We start from the raw sequence: 17,694 nt of genomic DNA, 5'->3' as shown, positions 1-17,694 counted from the left end.
GAGAGTCAAATTCAACCCTTTCAAGTAGAAGAATACGCAAAATTCAACTTGTATCGAGAAATTTTAATAATCTAGCTATCAGTGCTCATATGTAATTTTAAAAAACCATTAGCATGCAAAATATAAATATTTGAAGCAGAATTATTAAGGTGCATCCTGACATGTTTGCAACTTTAAACGACCGTTTGTGTGTGTGCCTATTGCTCTGTATGACTGTGCTACATTAATTAACCAATTATGATAAATATTTTAAATCAATTAGGAATAAAAAAGTTATAACACTTTCCGTATGCTGAACTCTACAAGCTTTGAAAATGTCATTGAGTTGGAGATTAATAATAAGTGAGTTTTGCAGCTTTTAAAACAATATGGAACAACTGCATAATGTAGTGTAAAAAGCCTATGGATGTTCTCATTCATCTTAGTCATTGTATCCTCCGGGCATTTAACGATCGCAACTGGACGGTTCGGTTTGTCTTATAAGACTTTTCGCCTCTCAACCAAGTATGTTTCATCAGTCATTAGTTCAGGCTCATATACTATCTCTCACAAACAACACTGTCCTGTCAACCATTCCTAAAAGACTCTGCAATTTTGCCTCCGACAAATAACAGCAGTTAAAAAACATATCGGTCACAGATGCTCCTTTGTGCCATTTGTTACAACTGAATGGAAAGTTAACTTGGGTGATTTTGACTTTTTTGGGCTGGCAATCGTTCTGCCACAGAATACCTCAATGCTAAGTAGGGGAAATTACACTTCAACAACTGTCGTTGGCATTGACAGTACGATTGCTTATTTGCATACCAACAGTTTATGTTCTTACTATGATAAGGCGGAACCAACTTTGCCTAAGCACACCCTCCTGGCATTGGAGTATAAATATATATATATTTTTTGCACTAGTCGCTACACTACATCTGACCAATCTCTACTTGGATTAGAGGTGAAACATCTTCTAAGACAGTCCAGTTCCGGTCAATTGAATGCCCTGAGAATATAGTGTAACAAAAGTTGCTGTACCTTCCTTTGTACCAAAGGTAGTTGAGTGAGTTACAATTAAATTAAATATCAGTTGATGCTTTGTCTGATATGGTAGATTATACACTTGATATAAAACATCTCAACAAAATGTTGTATTATACCTTTATACATATATATATATGTATGTATATATATATATATATATATATATATATATATATATATGTATATATATATATATATATATATATATATATATATATTTATATATATGTATGTATGTATATATATATATATATATATATATATATATATACATACATATATATATATATATATATATATATATATATATATATATATACTGTTTAAAATAAGGTGTGATGTATATTGACAGTAAGTGAGACAATTTTGTTAACAAACTGTGTGTTTGTCTGATCTGCAGTGTATGAGTCAGTAAAATATGTATTCTTGAGCATAATTTCACAGCATTTTAGTTCATAATGTGAGGTACACCGGAAATAAATGTGTTACTGAAATACAGGATAGCAATAAACAACATCAAAAATGTTTTAATACAAAATGTGATTTGTATATGTTCTGACAAAACAAGCCTATTTTTGGGGGGGTTTGAATTTAGATAAACTATGAAAACAAATGTTACCAAAACCCGCAGCTCTCAGCCATTTTTATTTTGTTAAAGCAGCTTTCACAAGAAAAATGATTTGTGGACCCTTATCATGGCGCATTAAGATTCATTCAAAAATAATATGCGATATAATCCACTCAAACTAAGATGCGATACAAAACAATACAACCCACTCCAGTTTGGACGTGATATGATCATTCACGGTACAATTTTTTTGCGATTCCGATGCAATACAAAACTTTATGACCAAATAAGATCAGGTAAAATACAATATGATTCATTCGAGTCACTCTAAGTACGATATAAACACTCACATTTTAAAGCTGTAGGATATGATACTGAAGGATATGATACACTCGCATTGTAATGCGATACAAAATTATGCTTTCCAATTATGATAGGTTTCACTCCATCTACTCTCATGCGATACAATAATATTTACATCTGACACGATATGATACGACACGGTACCATACATTTGAATTATTCTGTATTACGCTACGGTTCATTTCAGTTATAGTTAACAATAGTTTCACAACACCTCGTACATCCATCACTGTTACCATAACAACAGCACCATAGTGGACATTTTGCAATATGCTGTATGTATTACTGACCTCCCAGTCCCGGCCTGAGGCGGTTGTCATAGCCGTCCAGAAGGCTGTCCAAGATTTTGGTGAACACTGTTGTGTTATCTGTATCCCCCTCTGTCAAGCTGTTCTGCCCAGAGCTGCCAAAGGAGAGAAGAGCACTTAAAGTCACGGCCAAACAAAACAAGGGTCATGCATAATTGCCGAAAGGACGGTAGGAAAGGGTGGAAAAAAAAACTAGAATATGACTCATGCATCATAAATAACAATGAGGAGGATGTGAAGAGTTGGAGAAGCATTTGTGAACAAAAAATACACAATAGATGGTGAGACCGTGTCCCCCCACCTTTGTGTAAGCTGTGGAGTCCCCCAAGGCAGTATGTTAGGGCCTTTACTGTTCTTAATATACGTAAATAACATGCCATTAGCGTGCGAGTGTGAATTCTTCCTGTTTGCGGATGACTCGGCCCTGCTGGTATCCGGCAAGGATAAGTCACAGGTGGAACAAATCCTCAGTGCTGAACTCCTTAGTATTTGCACCTGGCTCGCTGACAACAAACTATTCATACACTTAGGTCAAACGGAATCCATCGTATTCGGGTCCCACATCAACCTTAAGAAAGTCAGTGACTTCACTATAAAAGTGGGTGACATTGTTATCAGTAGGAAAGATGAGATCACCTACCTAGGTTCTATTCTAGAGGCCAATCTTTCCTGTGATAGAATGGCAACCATGGTAATCAGAAAGGTCGGCCAAAGAACGAGATTTCTCAACAGACCTCTTTTGTCAACAAAAGCACCTTGAAGATTCTAGCGGGAACTCTCATTCAACCCTTTTTCGATTACGCTTGCAACTCCTGGTACCCCAGCACCTCCAAAACTCTCAAATGTAGAATCCTAACATCCCAGAACAAGCTAGTCCGGTTACTTTTAGACCTCCTCCCGAGAACACACCTCAATCCTACCCACTTCTCCAAAGTGGGCTGGCTCAGGGTGGAGGACAGAGTAAAACAACTTGCACTGAGCCTAGTCTATTAAATCCGCTACACCTCCTTGATACCGAAGTACATGTCAAACTACTTCCTTAACGTAAATGACCGCCATAACCACAACAGCAGGGGGAGCTCCACAAACCATGTTAAACCCAGATCCTGATCCAACAAAGGTCTTAACTCATTCTCTTTCTATGCCACATCAATGTGGAATGCACTCCCAACAGGTGTAAAAGTAAGTGCATCTCTATCCTCCTTCAAAACTGCTCTAATACAACCACTCCAAGCAACTTCAACACTTTACTAACAACCTGCCCCCTTCACATCCCATCTCCCCGGATTGTAAATAACCTAATGTCCATCCATTTTCTGCCGCTTATTCCCTTTTGGGGTCGCGGGGGGCGCTGGCGCCTATCTCAGCTACAATCGGGCGGAAGGCGGGGTACACCCTGGACAAGTCGCCACCTCATCGCAGGGAATAACCTAATGTAAATAATAAAATGTATTTCTAATGTATATATTTGTTCTTATGCTATCTGAACTCACTATGTTCTCTACTCGCTGTACATATCCTTCTAAGTCAGACCTACACTGTTTCAATGTCCATTTCTCTGTTGATGCAATTGTTGACTGAAGTGCTGATATCAACCAAAGCTCCTCATCCCACCCCCCAGATTGTAAATCATGTACAGTAAATAATTCAATGTATATACTCTGATGATTAACTTGAGTGATGACTGTATTATGCTGATAGTATATATTTGTACCATGAATTGATTTACGTGGACCCCGACTTAAACAAGTTGAAAAACTTATTCAGGTGTTACCATTTAGTGGTCAATTGTACATAATTTTTACTGTACTGTGCAATCTACTAAGACAAGTTTCAATCAATTAATCAATCAGTCCAATTGTTTAAAGTTTCAAATTACAGTATATCCTCCAGGCACACAAGTTATTCTGATTGACTGGTAGGGGTGTGGGAAAAAATCGATACAAATTTGAATCGCGAATCTCATGTTGTGCAATTCAGAATAGATTCTCATTTTGAAAAAATATTTTTTTTTGTTTTTTTTTATCAATCCAACAAAACAATACACAGCAATACCATAACAATGCCATTCAATTCCAAAACCAAACCTCAGAACTGCAATAAACAGAGCAATTGAGAAAAGATACAATCACGACACAGAACAAACCAAAAATAGTGAAACAAAAATGAATATTATCAACAACAGTATCAATATTAGTTATAATTTCAGCATAGCAGTGATTAAAAATCTCTCATTGACATTATCATTAGACATTTATAAAAATAAAAAAAGAATAATAGTGTCACAGTGGCTTACACTTGCATCACATCTCATAAGCTTGACAACACACCGTGTCCAATGTTTTCACAAAGATAAAATAAGTCATATTTTTGGTTTGTTTAATAGTTAGAACAAATTTACATTATTGCAACCAGTTATTAAAACATTGTCCTTTACAATTATAAAAGCTTTTTACAAAAATCTACTACTCTGCTTGCATGTCAGCAGACTGGGGTAAATCCTGCTGAAATCCTATGTATTGAATGAATAGAGAATAATTTTAAATCGGGAAAAAAACATTTTTGAATCGAGAATCGAAAAATGTATATGTACAAACAGAGAGAATACTGATTCTCAAGAGGATATAGATTAAATACATGGCCACCCCTGACTAAATTGAGGCCCTCAGCAGCCCCTTACTGTACCTTTAACTTTTTTTTTCACATTGTTTTAATAATGTAAAATGATTTGTACACATTTTGTTTCAAATTGGCATGTTTTGTACTAAAAGTAATTCATTGGAAAGAGATTGTGTGTGTGTGTGTGTGTGTGTGTGTGTGTGTGTGTGTGTGTGTGTGTGTGTGTGTGTGTGTGTGTGTGTGTGTGTGTGTTTGTGTGGCTTTGCATAGTAGAGTTTTAACTTGCACTTACAGATGTAGCGACCAACTGTATTTACTGACAGTGGTTTTATGAAGTGTTCCTGAGCCCATGTGGTGATATAATTTACACACTGATGTCGGTTTTTGATGGAGTACCGCCTGAGGGATCAAAAGTCCATAATATAATCGCTAACGTGCAGTGATTACTCCAGATTCTCTGAACTTTTTGATGATTTTACGGACCGTAGATGGTAAAATCCCTAAATTCCTTGCAAAAGCTCGTTGAGAAATGTTGTTCTTAAACTGTTCGACAATTTGCTTACAAAGTGGTAACCCTCACCCCATCCTTGTTTGTGAATTACTTAGCATTTTATGGAAGCTGCTTTTATACCCAATCATGGCACCCAACTGTTCCCAATTAGCCTGCACACCTGTGGGATGTTCCAAATAAGTGTTTTATGAGCATTCCTCAACTTTATCAGTATGTATTGCCACCTTTCCCAACTTCTTTGTCACGTGTTGCTGGCATCAAATTCTAAAGTTAATAATTATTTGCACAATAAAAATGTTTATCAGTTTGAACATCAAATGTGTTGTTTTTGTAGCACATTCAACTGAATATGGGTTGAAAATGATTTGTAAATCATTGTAATCCGTTTATAATTACATCTAACAGAATTACCCAAATCATATGGAAACAGGGTTTGTACATCAAAGACAAAAAAACCCTTTTTAGCAGTGCTATATTATTAATTTGTGAGTGTGTTCTCTCATAAGATGATGTAATAACAAAAACATGACTTTTGGTTTAAAAAGTCAGATCCAGATCATCTTGGAAGATAACATTTTATGACTTTTGTCACTGTCATATACCAGTGTAAAATAATGCCCACTTCTTTTGCTTGTATTTGCCCTGGTCAATTATGGCCAAAACATTAAGCGTATAACAAAAGTCAATTCTCCCGCATATAATTGAATGGAAGAATCCTATGCGTTTGTGTTAGTTTTTTTTATTGAGTATGACACTATGGAGCCAAATAAATTTGTGACAGCCAACACTTTGATGAACTTTTAACCTTAAAGGGGAACATTACCACAATTTCAGAATGGTTAAAACCAATAAAAATCAGTTCCCAGTGGCTTATTTAATTTTTCGAAGTTTTTTTCCAAATTTTACCCATCACGCAATATCCCGAAAAACAGCTTCAAAGTGCCTGATTTTCACCATCGCTATATCCACCCGTCCATTTTCCTGTGACGTCACTGTGTGAGGCCAATACAATCAAATATGGCGGATTGAACAGAAAGGTATAGCGACATTAGCTCGGATTCAGACTCGGATTTCAGCGGCTTAAGCGATTCAACAGATTACGCATGTATTGAAACAGATGGTTGGAGTGTGAAGGCAGATAGCGAAAACGAAATTGAAGAAGAAACTGAAGCTATTGAGCCATATCACGACAGACAGCGACAACGAGGACGAATTCGGCGATCGCCTTCCAACCAACAAATGCATCTTTTGACCACTGGTCTAACTTGAATCCGTCGGTTGGTATGTGTTTGTTTGGCATTAAATGTGGGTGGAGGGAAAGGCTGGATGCATATATAGCTACAAATAAGGCATAATGATGCAATTTGTACATACTGCTAGCCTAAATAGCATGCTAGCATCGAATAGCATTCCGTGACCATTGATATGTCTGATTAGCATACTCCACGTAAGTCAACTTGAATCCGTCCCTGATCGTGTTGTTACACCCTCCGACAACACACCGACGAGGCATAATGTCTCCAAGGTACGGAAAACAGTCGAAAAAACGGAAAATAACGGAGCTGATTAAACTTGGTGTGTGTAATTGACTCTATTGACTCCCATTGTAACATATATATTTTCAATATACTAAAAACCTGATATGTTACAATGATTTTACTGTAAATACTGAATGGATCTAAGCAGCCATCCATCCATTGTTCTACCGCTTATTCCCTTTGGGGTCGCGGGGGGCGCTGGTGCATATCTCAGCTACAAGGGGGCGGAAGGTGGGGTACACCCTGGACGAGTCGCCACCTCATCGCAGGATCTAAGCATGTCCCTTGTAAATACAAGAAAAAATAGTTTTGAATGTAATTAGACGTCTCAACCACTAGTTGATATCCGAGATAATTTCACATGGAGTGTTTTCGCACTTTTTGTTCATTCAAATTGAAAAATCTGTCAACGAACGACCTAAATGCAATAAATAATGATCTTGGTGGGATGTAATTGTTACAGAGAGGAGTATAATTGTGATTTGGAAAACATTTTGTGTCCAATGTCAGTGTGTACGTGTGCAATGGCACCACCGCACCATCAGATAATGACAGTGTTTACGTGACTTAAACATATTTACGTTAAAACAAATATTCAGTTTCATCAAAAATACTGATGCTATTATTAATTGTCCCTTACTGTGCATGCTAGTGTGCAAAAGTGTGTATATATTTTGTGTGTGTCAGGGTAAAATTGACCAAAACTTTGCAAGCCTGCAAGACCCCCCCCCTTTTTTTTTTTTAAAAAAGCATGCTTTCTCATGGCTGATGCACACACTGTCTCTTCATGTATTAGTCGAGTGGCCAAGATAGTTCATTATGCATGTTTGAAAGGAATGTCTGAAGTTTGCAGGATAAATTTACTGAAATTTCCGCACGCTCATTGTAGTTGGTGTCATGCAGGGAAGCTAAACAACAGGAGAGGCAACAACAAGACAGTGGTGTTTCGTGTCACAAAGAAGGGCAAGAATAACCTAAAATAATTTAAAAAAATGCAAAAAAACAAAACAAAAACGTAATATTTATGGATGAGTCTAAAGCTTCTGAAAGATTATTTAGTGTTGGATGTTTCAAAAAATATATATGTATGACTTACTTATAACACGTTTTTGAGTTTGGCCATTTTTTTGGTTGGGGGATGGATAGTGTAACTTTTTGAAAGAAAATCCTTATTTCCAAAAATAATAATGCATCAAAGTTAGTGTTGTAATGAATGATTGACCTATTATTGGCTGTAATTACCTCATCTGATTCCATTTTGCAACTCTTTTTTGGAAATTGTGCATATTAGTTTTTTTTCCCCATCATAAAAAAAGTTGTTGAACCTGTTTTTGGAAAATATTGCATATAGTGTTTTACCATAATAACACTTATTTTTTGTATTTATTTTTGTTTAATTTAAGATCACAAATACATATAAAATGTATATCTATAGATAGGTCTGAAGCTGTGGAAGTTTTTAAAGCGTTAAAAGTTTTATACGACTGACTTATAGCTCGGTTGGTAGAGTGGCCGTGCCAGCAACTTGAGGGTTGCAGGTTCGATTCCCGCTTCTGCCATCCTAGTCACTGCCGTTGTGTCCTTGGGCAAGACACTTTACCCACCTGCTCCCGGTTCCACCCACACTGGTTTAAATGTAACCTAGATATTGGGTATCACTATGTAGAGCCCTTTGAGTCACTAGAGAAAAGCGCTATATAAATATAATTCACTTCACTTATAACTATTTTTTTGAGCGCAACCGTTTTTCAGCTAAGGAGGGATAGTGTGAGTTTTTGGAGAAAAGAAACTGTCATCGTTCCAAAAATAATGCATCAAAACCAGTGTTGTTATGAATTATTGGCCCACGAATGGCTGTAATTATCTCATCCGAAGTGTTCCACTTTGCAAATCGTTTTTGGAAATTGTGCATATTTTGTGTTTTTCCCCAACATTTTTGTGCTTTTTTTTTTTTTTTTACAAAAAGAGCATAAAACATAAAAAAATAAAACATTACAAATCTATAAAAGCTTATATATCTATCGATAAGTCTGAGGATAACAAGTATTTTAAAGCGCAGAAAGTAAAAAAAATAAAAAAATAATAGGCACCAGCGCCCTCCGCGACACTAAAAGGGAACAAACGGTAGAAAATGGATGGATGGATATCTAAATTACTTAAAAAAAACTTTTGAGCGCAACCGTCTTTCGTTGCTCATGAGGCTTAACATAGTTTTGAATTAAGTTGATTCAAAAGTTTGGGACAATGTGCCAAAGGTTGTTAATTAATGTTAATTAAACTACATTAAGTTATACCTCAGTATTAAAGTACGGAAAGAGAGCCTTCCTGCCTGTCCTTATATGTCCTTAAACTTTGATGGAATGAGCCAAAAATATAAAGTCTCCAAATTCATGGACCGTTGCAGGTTCTATTTTACAACAAAGGGCAATATACTCCCATAAGCTCTTCAGTATGTGCTGTAACCAAGACATGTTTGCATTAAAGACACTTTGTATAAGAGAGAATGCATATAGCACATGCATGCCTAGGTACAATCTCAGAGAATAGAGAAATTGTTATCCATTATTTATACCTTAATAGTGTCTCGCGGGCCACTCAGGCCCTGCTGGATATGAACATGAAACAAAATGCTTCAAGCCATCCCTAAAAAAACACTCTGCATTGACAATTGTGCATAAATATTCAAGACTCTGCATAATCACAGGCGCTAATTGCATGTGAAGCAAAAATAATGTATTTTCATAAAACGGTAGATCTGTTTTAACAAAACTACGTCTTAATTTTCATACAATGTCACGTTTTTTGTCAAAGGTGATTCTTTCTCTGTTCTTTTGTTTTATTGAGTACGGCTACAACATTAGCCACCTTAGCGCCCCAAAAAAGCTGCATCATACGGAAATAGTCCAATCACAGCCCTGGAGTCCGTGTTTCCAGGTTATAAGTGAACGCACCACAATGTTACGGGAACAAAGCTGTCTCGAGCGTGTGTGTAATTGTCAGTTGATTGTTGGCGCATTTCAGATATAACACACCAGTACAAGCACATTGAAGTCTGTCGCGTTCATGGGCTACCACTGCATACATGAATCAATACATGTTCTGTGCACACCTTCATCAGCAATGCACTGAGGAAATCATTTACTCTCCCGTTTTGTTTTTTCTCTCTAACACCAAGGGCAAACTTAGCTTTCTGCGAAATGAACAGCAAATGTTTGGAAACAAGCTCTTCTCACCCAACAGCTCCAAGGTGAGGGAGAGGTCATCGAGATAAATTAGAAGCTGCAACAGTGGCAATGTGGTGTGTGGGTGGGAGAGTGGCGTGTGGAGGAACATGTGAGAAGATCAATTACATATATATATATATATATATATATATATATATATATATATATATATATTAGGGGCGTGGGTAAAGATTGTTTTGAATTTGAATCGCGATTCTGACTCTTCTCACGCTGTCGATTCTCATTTTTGAAAAAATCCATCCATCCATCCATTTCCTACCGCTTATTCCCTTTCGATTTTTTTATTTTTATTTAATTATTTTTATCAATCCAACAAAACAATACACAGCAATACCATAACAATGATATCCAATTTCAAAACCAAACCTGACCCAGCAACACTCAGAACTGCAATAAACAGAGCAATTAAAAGAAGACACAAACACGACACAGAACAAACCAAAAGTAGTGAAACTAAAATTAATATTATCAAAAACAGTATCAATATTAGTAATAATTTATATATATATATATATATATATATATATATATATATATATATATATATATATATATATATGTGTATATATACATATATATATATATATATATATATACACACATTTTATATATGTATATATATATATATATTTATTTATTTCATTTATATATATATACATACATACATATATATATATATATATATATATATATATATATAAATATATACATATATATATATATATATATATATATATATATATATATATATATACATATATATATATATATACATATATATATATATATATATATATATATATATATATATATATATATATATATATATATATATATATATATATATATATATATATATATATGTATATATAGACTTTAACAAGTAAATATTTTTTCATAAATATTAGTCACAATTGATTACTCACAATTATCTTGAGAAAAGACCCCAATTATTGAACATAAACATAATTTTAATGTCAAAATGTCTTCCAGGAACATTTTTAAACATGTTACTTGAACGTATGTCCTTTTTCTTGTACAAAATTTGATAACAGTTTTATCTAGATTTTTTTCCGGCTGTATTCTGGAGTCAATCTTGCCAGCGAGCACACCAGTCAGAGATATCTCACTCATTGTTTTATTGAAGTTTGCATTGAACTGATACTGACTATTTAGCGGTTACTGTAAAAGAACATGTACGGTCAAAACACTTGGCTCTCCAAGAACCACCTTAATGCCTAACATTCAAATACAGTAGCGTAAAAGGCCTAAATAGCCATTAAAAACAAAGCAGAGGTTTTATTTAAACAGGAATATTGAATAATTCTGCCCACTGTAACAGAACACACAGTTTGAAGATTAACACTAGTGGTATGTCGAGGAAGATACATTGGGTGAAAAGGGGCATGAGAGAGGGTCAGGAATAGGTCAGGATGTTCAAGCAGGAAACAGAGGAGGAGAGAAGACGTGGCTCAGCGTCAAAGATGAGGGATTGGGGCAGATTGAATGCGAGCCGTGGGACACTTTGCTTTCTAAATACAGATGCTGCATCCCTGTCTCACATGGATTTATATAAAAAAGGGTTCAAGCACAGCTTGGCCGCCACCAATTCCCCCGGATTTTGTAATCACGCTTCCAGAAAGAAAACAGGAAATGATGATCCCTTTTGATATTCAGTCAGTTCAGTGTGAGATTACGTAAGAGATGAAATTAGGTGAGGCTGTAATACATCTGAACCCTTTACTCTCATTTGATATTCCTGAAATGAAGTCAGCATGGTCCCACAACACTGGCAGCCACCGTGCTTCTACTGGGAGTTCTCCTTTCTTGGTCGACTCAGACACTTGGCATGATCTGCCATTACACTCAATAATAGTGTCCTTTATTTATAAATGGTTGATTTCAGCTAGCCTATATAAATCAACCATTTATAAATACACGTCAGTAGGCTAAATGAACCTCTTCGACATAATAGTGTCCTTTGCATTGGACATTCAAGAACGTTTTTAAAATACATATTCAAAAACACTGCAGAATCAAAGTTCCAGGATAAATGAGCTTCTTTTACACAGAAACCCTGCCTGGTTCTTTTTAAACTGAACCACTTTTACACAGCAACATGACATCCGACGATCAGACGACTATACAATATCAGCGCCAGGTGTGGCGTAAAAAAAATTACTTGCCGGACAGCGACCATTTTTTTGTGTTCATTTTTACACCCCTGTCTTGCGGAAAGGCGTTACCTGTTACAGCTCTGATGATGGAAACTTGCTGTGTTGATCCACCTAATTTGTGGTTGTACGGACACAGGAAAAAGGCAGAAAAAGACAGATTTTCCAGAAAGTGTATTTTATTGTTTGATTTATCGGTTCCTTAAAGTTACTCATGTTACTGGCCTAATCAGGAGATCTTAAATGACTTTTAGTCGTTCTTCTGATTTTTTTGTTTGAGTCCAGTCATTGTTTTATTTGCATCTCTTTCAAATATGTTGTTTGTGTTTTACGTTTACGTCTAAATAGAGTCCCAGCAGGAACAAGTCATTAAAACAACGTTGAGATCTTGTTGAATTAATCCTGACATTGAGCAACTCAAACATAAAGTTGAAACAGCAAGCTTTTCGACGACGTTAAGTCAATGTTGGGTTCTGACGTTGATTTTGCAGCCAATATTTTACAACACAATTACAATATTGAAACATGTTTTTTGCCATCCTTTATTCATTTTTAGGTTGTGACGTTGTTTTGACCATTTAAATTTGGTCATATCCCAACCAACAACTTGGATCCAATGTTAGACATCAATGTCGTCTCAATTTAAAAATACAACTATTTTGCAATGTTGTTTCATAGTCAGTTTTAAAGGACGTGTTTGTATAATCAACGTTGTCTTGTGCAGCCCAACGGAAATACATTTTTATTCTGTTTTCATGTCCAATACATTCTATTTATAGTATCTTTATGTTTCATCTAATAATTTTTTGTCACATTTATCACAATATAGTTGAGATATTACTAAGTAGTCCTCTTCTTTCCATGTATTTTATCTTTTGCATATTTTGTTACAACCTCCTAACACGTGAGTTTTTGTTATGCAGTTAGCTGAGAACATTTGTATTTGCATACTATACTGCAGATGCTAATCACGGTAAAGGGACGATGTGTCGCAGTGGGAAAGAGGCCGTGCGCAACCGGAGGGTCCCTGTTTCAATCTCCACCTAGTACCAACCTCGTCACGTCCGTTGTGTCCTGAGCAAGACACTTCACCCTTGCTCCTGATGGGTGCTGGTTAGCGCCTTGCATGGCAGCTCCCTCCATCAGTGTGTGAATGTGTGTGTGAATGGGTAGATGTGGAAGTAGTGTCAAAGCGCTTTGAGTACCTTGAAGGTAGAAAAGCGCGATACAAGCACAACCCATCTATCATTTATCATTATAACAGTAAACGTAGGGATGGGTATTGAATTTGGTACTTTTATAGGTACGGACCGGATTCCTTCAATACTATCAGGTAGCAATACATGTAAAATCAAACGGTGCTGTATTTTGATTCCTTTGTTGCACATAACTTAGTTTCCAGCTTAAGCATTTGGCAGGCAACGACATGTATGAGTAGTAAAGAACATTGCAATGTTCTATGCCAACAAATTAAATCTCAAAAGTAAAGCACTACTTTTCAAAATTTGCTAACTTGATGTTAATTTACAGTGGATTTGCCATTGTATCTTATAATGAGTGTTACCCTTTCAGGTCAGAACATATCTACAAAACAAATCACTGATTGCCCATTTTTTTCGTTTTGTTTTCAACTAAACTCCTTCATGCCACTTTTGGCAATTGAGCCATAAGAATATTAGTACAAGACAATACGACAATACTAGTACATTTTAGCTTATTCATTTTTCAAGTTCCATGGAGTTATTAGTCAAACAGATATTATTTTTAACCTTGTAACACATTACAAGCAGAAATATAAATCTTTTGTATGTATGTATGGCTGTCAAACCATAGATCTGCGTTGCAGGTGCTAAATTTGTAGGATCATTTTGTGGTTTAATGTTGTAAAAGACTCAACAGAAAGCTGTTTTTAATGCACACACATGGACGTCTTTGGAGAGGTATAATTCAGCAATAAGACAGTAAATGTATTGCAAAATGCTCGATACTGCTGATTGGTTTGGGCTAAATCTAACGTATAGAACGCTATTTAGGGGGTGTGACTATGACTCCTTGTCCCAGTGAGTGCAACATCCTTGCTCACGAGCAAAAATGTTGTGATCGATTAGAGAAAGCACCGTATTCACCTCCCTTGAATGAGTCTTCGACTTATAGATCTGGACCACTGCATGGTACCATCCCACTTTTACGCGCAGAGTTGACATGTTTTACAGTCCGCTTTATGTGTTTATTCAGATTGTGTGACAGATTCGCTCCTAAAAGGGTAAAGGTTTGCTCGTCAAGGAAGTAAACACAACGAAACAGGAAAGTCAAAATGCTGTAAGGTTCCTTTTTGGAAGACTTCCCATGTTTATCCGGCAGTAAAACATTGTGCACCATCTCCATCTACAGGTCATCTAGACAGCAACAGTGCGCCACACACTGATGTCTCTCTTGCTTCCCCCTCTTTCCTCCGCACACACACACACCTTTTCTACCCCATCTGGATGATTAGAATTATAATAGTCGTCAATCAGACTGAATGATATGGATTTGGTCCACACGGTAAATGAAAATGAGTGTAAATTGAGTAAAACTGTGAAAATTGGGGCTTTGTAACTATGGTTTTTGTGCATAATCGCAAGTAGCTAGCAAAAATGAAGCATAACAACAACAGCAACAAAAGTACAATCACAGTGGATTACTTATGCTCGGTTTATAAATTGACTATTGTTTAAGAGGATTGACAAAGAAATGTTTAATGGCCTAAAATGTGAGCCAACATGAATTGTTTATTAGTGCGTCACAGAGTGCATAACATTGTCATCACCCGCCTGAAAAAATGAATATCAATTATTGCTTCTTTAGTAATGAATAATTATTCAACGTGGAAACAACAAGCTTGCAAAAATGGGGTTTGCTTGATTTTTATGCAACCACACACACACACACACACACACACACATTATGATCCAGAGTGGGGTCAGCTATGTAAATGTGACACAATCCCATAATAATTAGACCGGCCACAAATGTGCAATGCTATGTTCTGACATGGATCTTGGCTATTTTGGCTCTTTATCTCTTTGATCTCATTATCTCTTTGCATATAATAAGCGTGGAGGTGTCTTGTGGGGATGCCCCACTTTTACAACCACGGCGGATACGCTGCAGGGGAGTGTTTCAAAGCCATTTAAAAACAAAATAGAAGAAAATGAGAACCATCGGAAGTTGTTTTGTTGGGTGTTCATGCACATATTGACAGATAAAGGGATTAATTACCTTTTCGCGCCCAGGGCGCCGCTGAAGGCCGCCAACAAGCAAGCCAACAGGCACAGTGAGGCCACGGTGCCCCGTCCACACATTGTTGAATAGTAGGACCTTTCACAGCTGGGGAGAAGAGATGCCATGAGCATTTGATCACATGAAGGGTGGGAAACATGCGACACGTGGGCTAGCCATGATCGCATTTACCGAATAGGATTATCCTAAAATCTGTAATCGTATTTTTTTAGATTTAGGGAAAAAAAAACGTCTCCCTGTTTAATGTTAAACAAGGCAACATTACATACAACCACACGTTCTATAGCACCTGTGCGGCGCCTCCTTCGCTCTCCTGCAATGTGAAGCGACGCCACGCCGCAATATCAATCCCCCCCTTCCCCTTCCCCGCCCTCCTGCTCCTTCTCCCCTCTCTGAATAAAATAAGAGCATTTGTTCATCATGCAGTCATTAAGCTGGGATGTTGAGCATGCAAAAAAAAAACAACAACCCAAAAAATCATGATTTAGTGGCTATAGACTCATGTCAGCCAGAGCGAGGTGCTATTACTCATAAAACCCCCTAATAATATACACATCAACAATGATTAGAATGGTTTGAAGTGTCAAAATCGTACAACTTGCACACACACACACACACGCACACACACACATAGATAAACATGACATGCTTATCTACAGCCTATGGGTGCTGTGGCTGGGTGGAAATTTAGCATGCAACTGGCATCCCTGCAAGGCGATCTAGTTCGTGCGTAACGGAGCGGACGCGCGCTGTTGAGAGCGCTGTCCATGGTGCTGAATTCGGGCTCTCTCTGTCTCTCTCTATGTCCGTGTCCATCCGCACATTCACGCATCCACTCACCTAAAATCTCATCCCATTCCCAAATTGAGAACATCTCCAACTCGTCTTCTCTCTCGCATGCAAAAAAAAAAATAAATAAATAAATGAAAAAAAAAAAAATAACACACTTACAAGAGATGGGCTCGATGGATGCCTTATAGTCGACCGTGTGGTTTCCAACTTATATGAGCTACACAAAAAAAAAGAAAAATAAATCCTATGTGATCTCAGATCTGACGAATTCTAGCTGGCGGCTGCTGGATGGGATATATGCGCAGCTCTATCTCTCTTCCTTACTCTACCTCCCCTTCTCGCCCTTCCAACAAAATTAAACATGCAACAAATAAAATAACTGCACTCTCCATGCAAAAAGACGAGCACGAAATCTCCCGCAAAAGACACTATCCAACTTCCGCTGCTGCTAAGAGACAAGACACGCACCCTCCCCCTTATTCGAACATTCAAACAGGAGGATGCACGAATAAAAAAAAAAAAAAAAGAGTTGGTATGCTCACCAGCTTGCACCGACGTGACGAGCCTGTACCCTCCTTCTGCTCACATACACACACACACACACACGCGCGCGCAGGCGCGTGCACACACCCACAAACGCACGCAATTAAATCCTCCTCCTGGTGCGGCTGGCAATCAGAAATATATACTTTTTTTTTTCTTTTTTTTTTTTTTTGCAGATGGATGTCGGCGTGGCGGGGGTTGGGGGGGGGGATGAGATGATAGAGAGGGGATGGAGCCAATGTGCCGCTGCAGCCAGCCGCGCCACTCCACACTGAGCGCGCCGAGCTGCGTGCATCTGCAAGGGAGGGAGGGGAGAGAAACGGAGAGAGAGACGGAGAGAGAGAGAGAGGGGGAGAGAGAGAGAGAGAGAGAGAGAGAGAGAGAGAGAGAGAGGAGAAAAAACTGGCTCGTCGAGCATCCAACCAACCAGCCAGCCTATAATTTTTGTAGTCAAGTTAAACTACAAATGAGAGGACATTTTTCATCCAACCCCCCCACCCCCCTTGCGCATTGCTAAAGCCAGACACGCCACATGATGGCATTATTATCATTATTGGTTTCTGCTTTTTTATTTGCATTCACAATGAAACATTCCAGCTGTGTGTGATGTGTCATCCGTCTATTTGCATCCCGGCAGGAGACGTCAGCCGTGCTCGTCAGTGTGCACGATGTGATGCAGCCCCCCCCCCCCCTCCCCAATCCCCTCTTATTTTATTATTATT

At 37.4% G+C, this 17,694-nt stretch overlaps 1 protein-coding gene across 2 annotated transcripts in view; it reads right to left on the bottom strand.

Annotated features, from left to right (window-relative positions):
- gabra1 (gamma-aminobutyric acid type A receptor subunit alpha1) overlaps positions 1 to 17,217 on the bottom strand; it is a 92,515-nt gene extending 75,298 nt beyond the window's left edge. The window contains exons 1-3 of one of the 2 annotated variants that reach the window (XM_061898614.1): positions 16,972 to 17,217; positions 15,617 to 15,724; positions 2,251 to 2,363 (exon numbers count right to left, since the gene is read on the bottom strand). In XM_061898614.1, the coding sequence (XP_061754598.1) occupies positions 2,251 to 2,363; positions 15,617 to 15,699 (196 nt within the window). In that variant the 5' untranslated portion in view covers positions 15,700 to 15,724; positions 16,972 to 17,217. Of the gene's footprint in view, positions 1 to 2,250; positions 2,364 to 15,616; positions 15,725 to 16,588; positions 16,659 to 16,971 lie in introns of those variants that run through there. The other variant, XM_061898615.1, reaches the window with a different exon arrangement.
- Positions 17,218 to 17,694: the final 477 nt, after the last annotated feature.

Source organism: Nerophis ophidion, linkage group LG04 (assembly GCF_033978795.1).
Source record: "Nerophis ophidion isolate RoL-2023_Sa linkage group LG04, RoL_Noph_v1.0, whole genome shotgun sequence".
Classification (NCBI taxonomy): Eukaryota; Metazoa; Chordata; class Actinopteri; order Syngnathiformes; family Syngnathidae; genus Nerophis; species Nerophis ophidion.
This window is presented reverse-complemented; position numbering and strand designations above follow the sequence as displayed.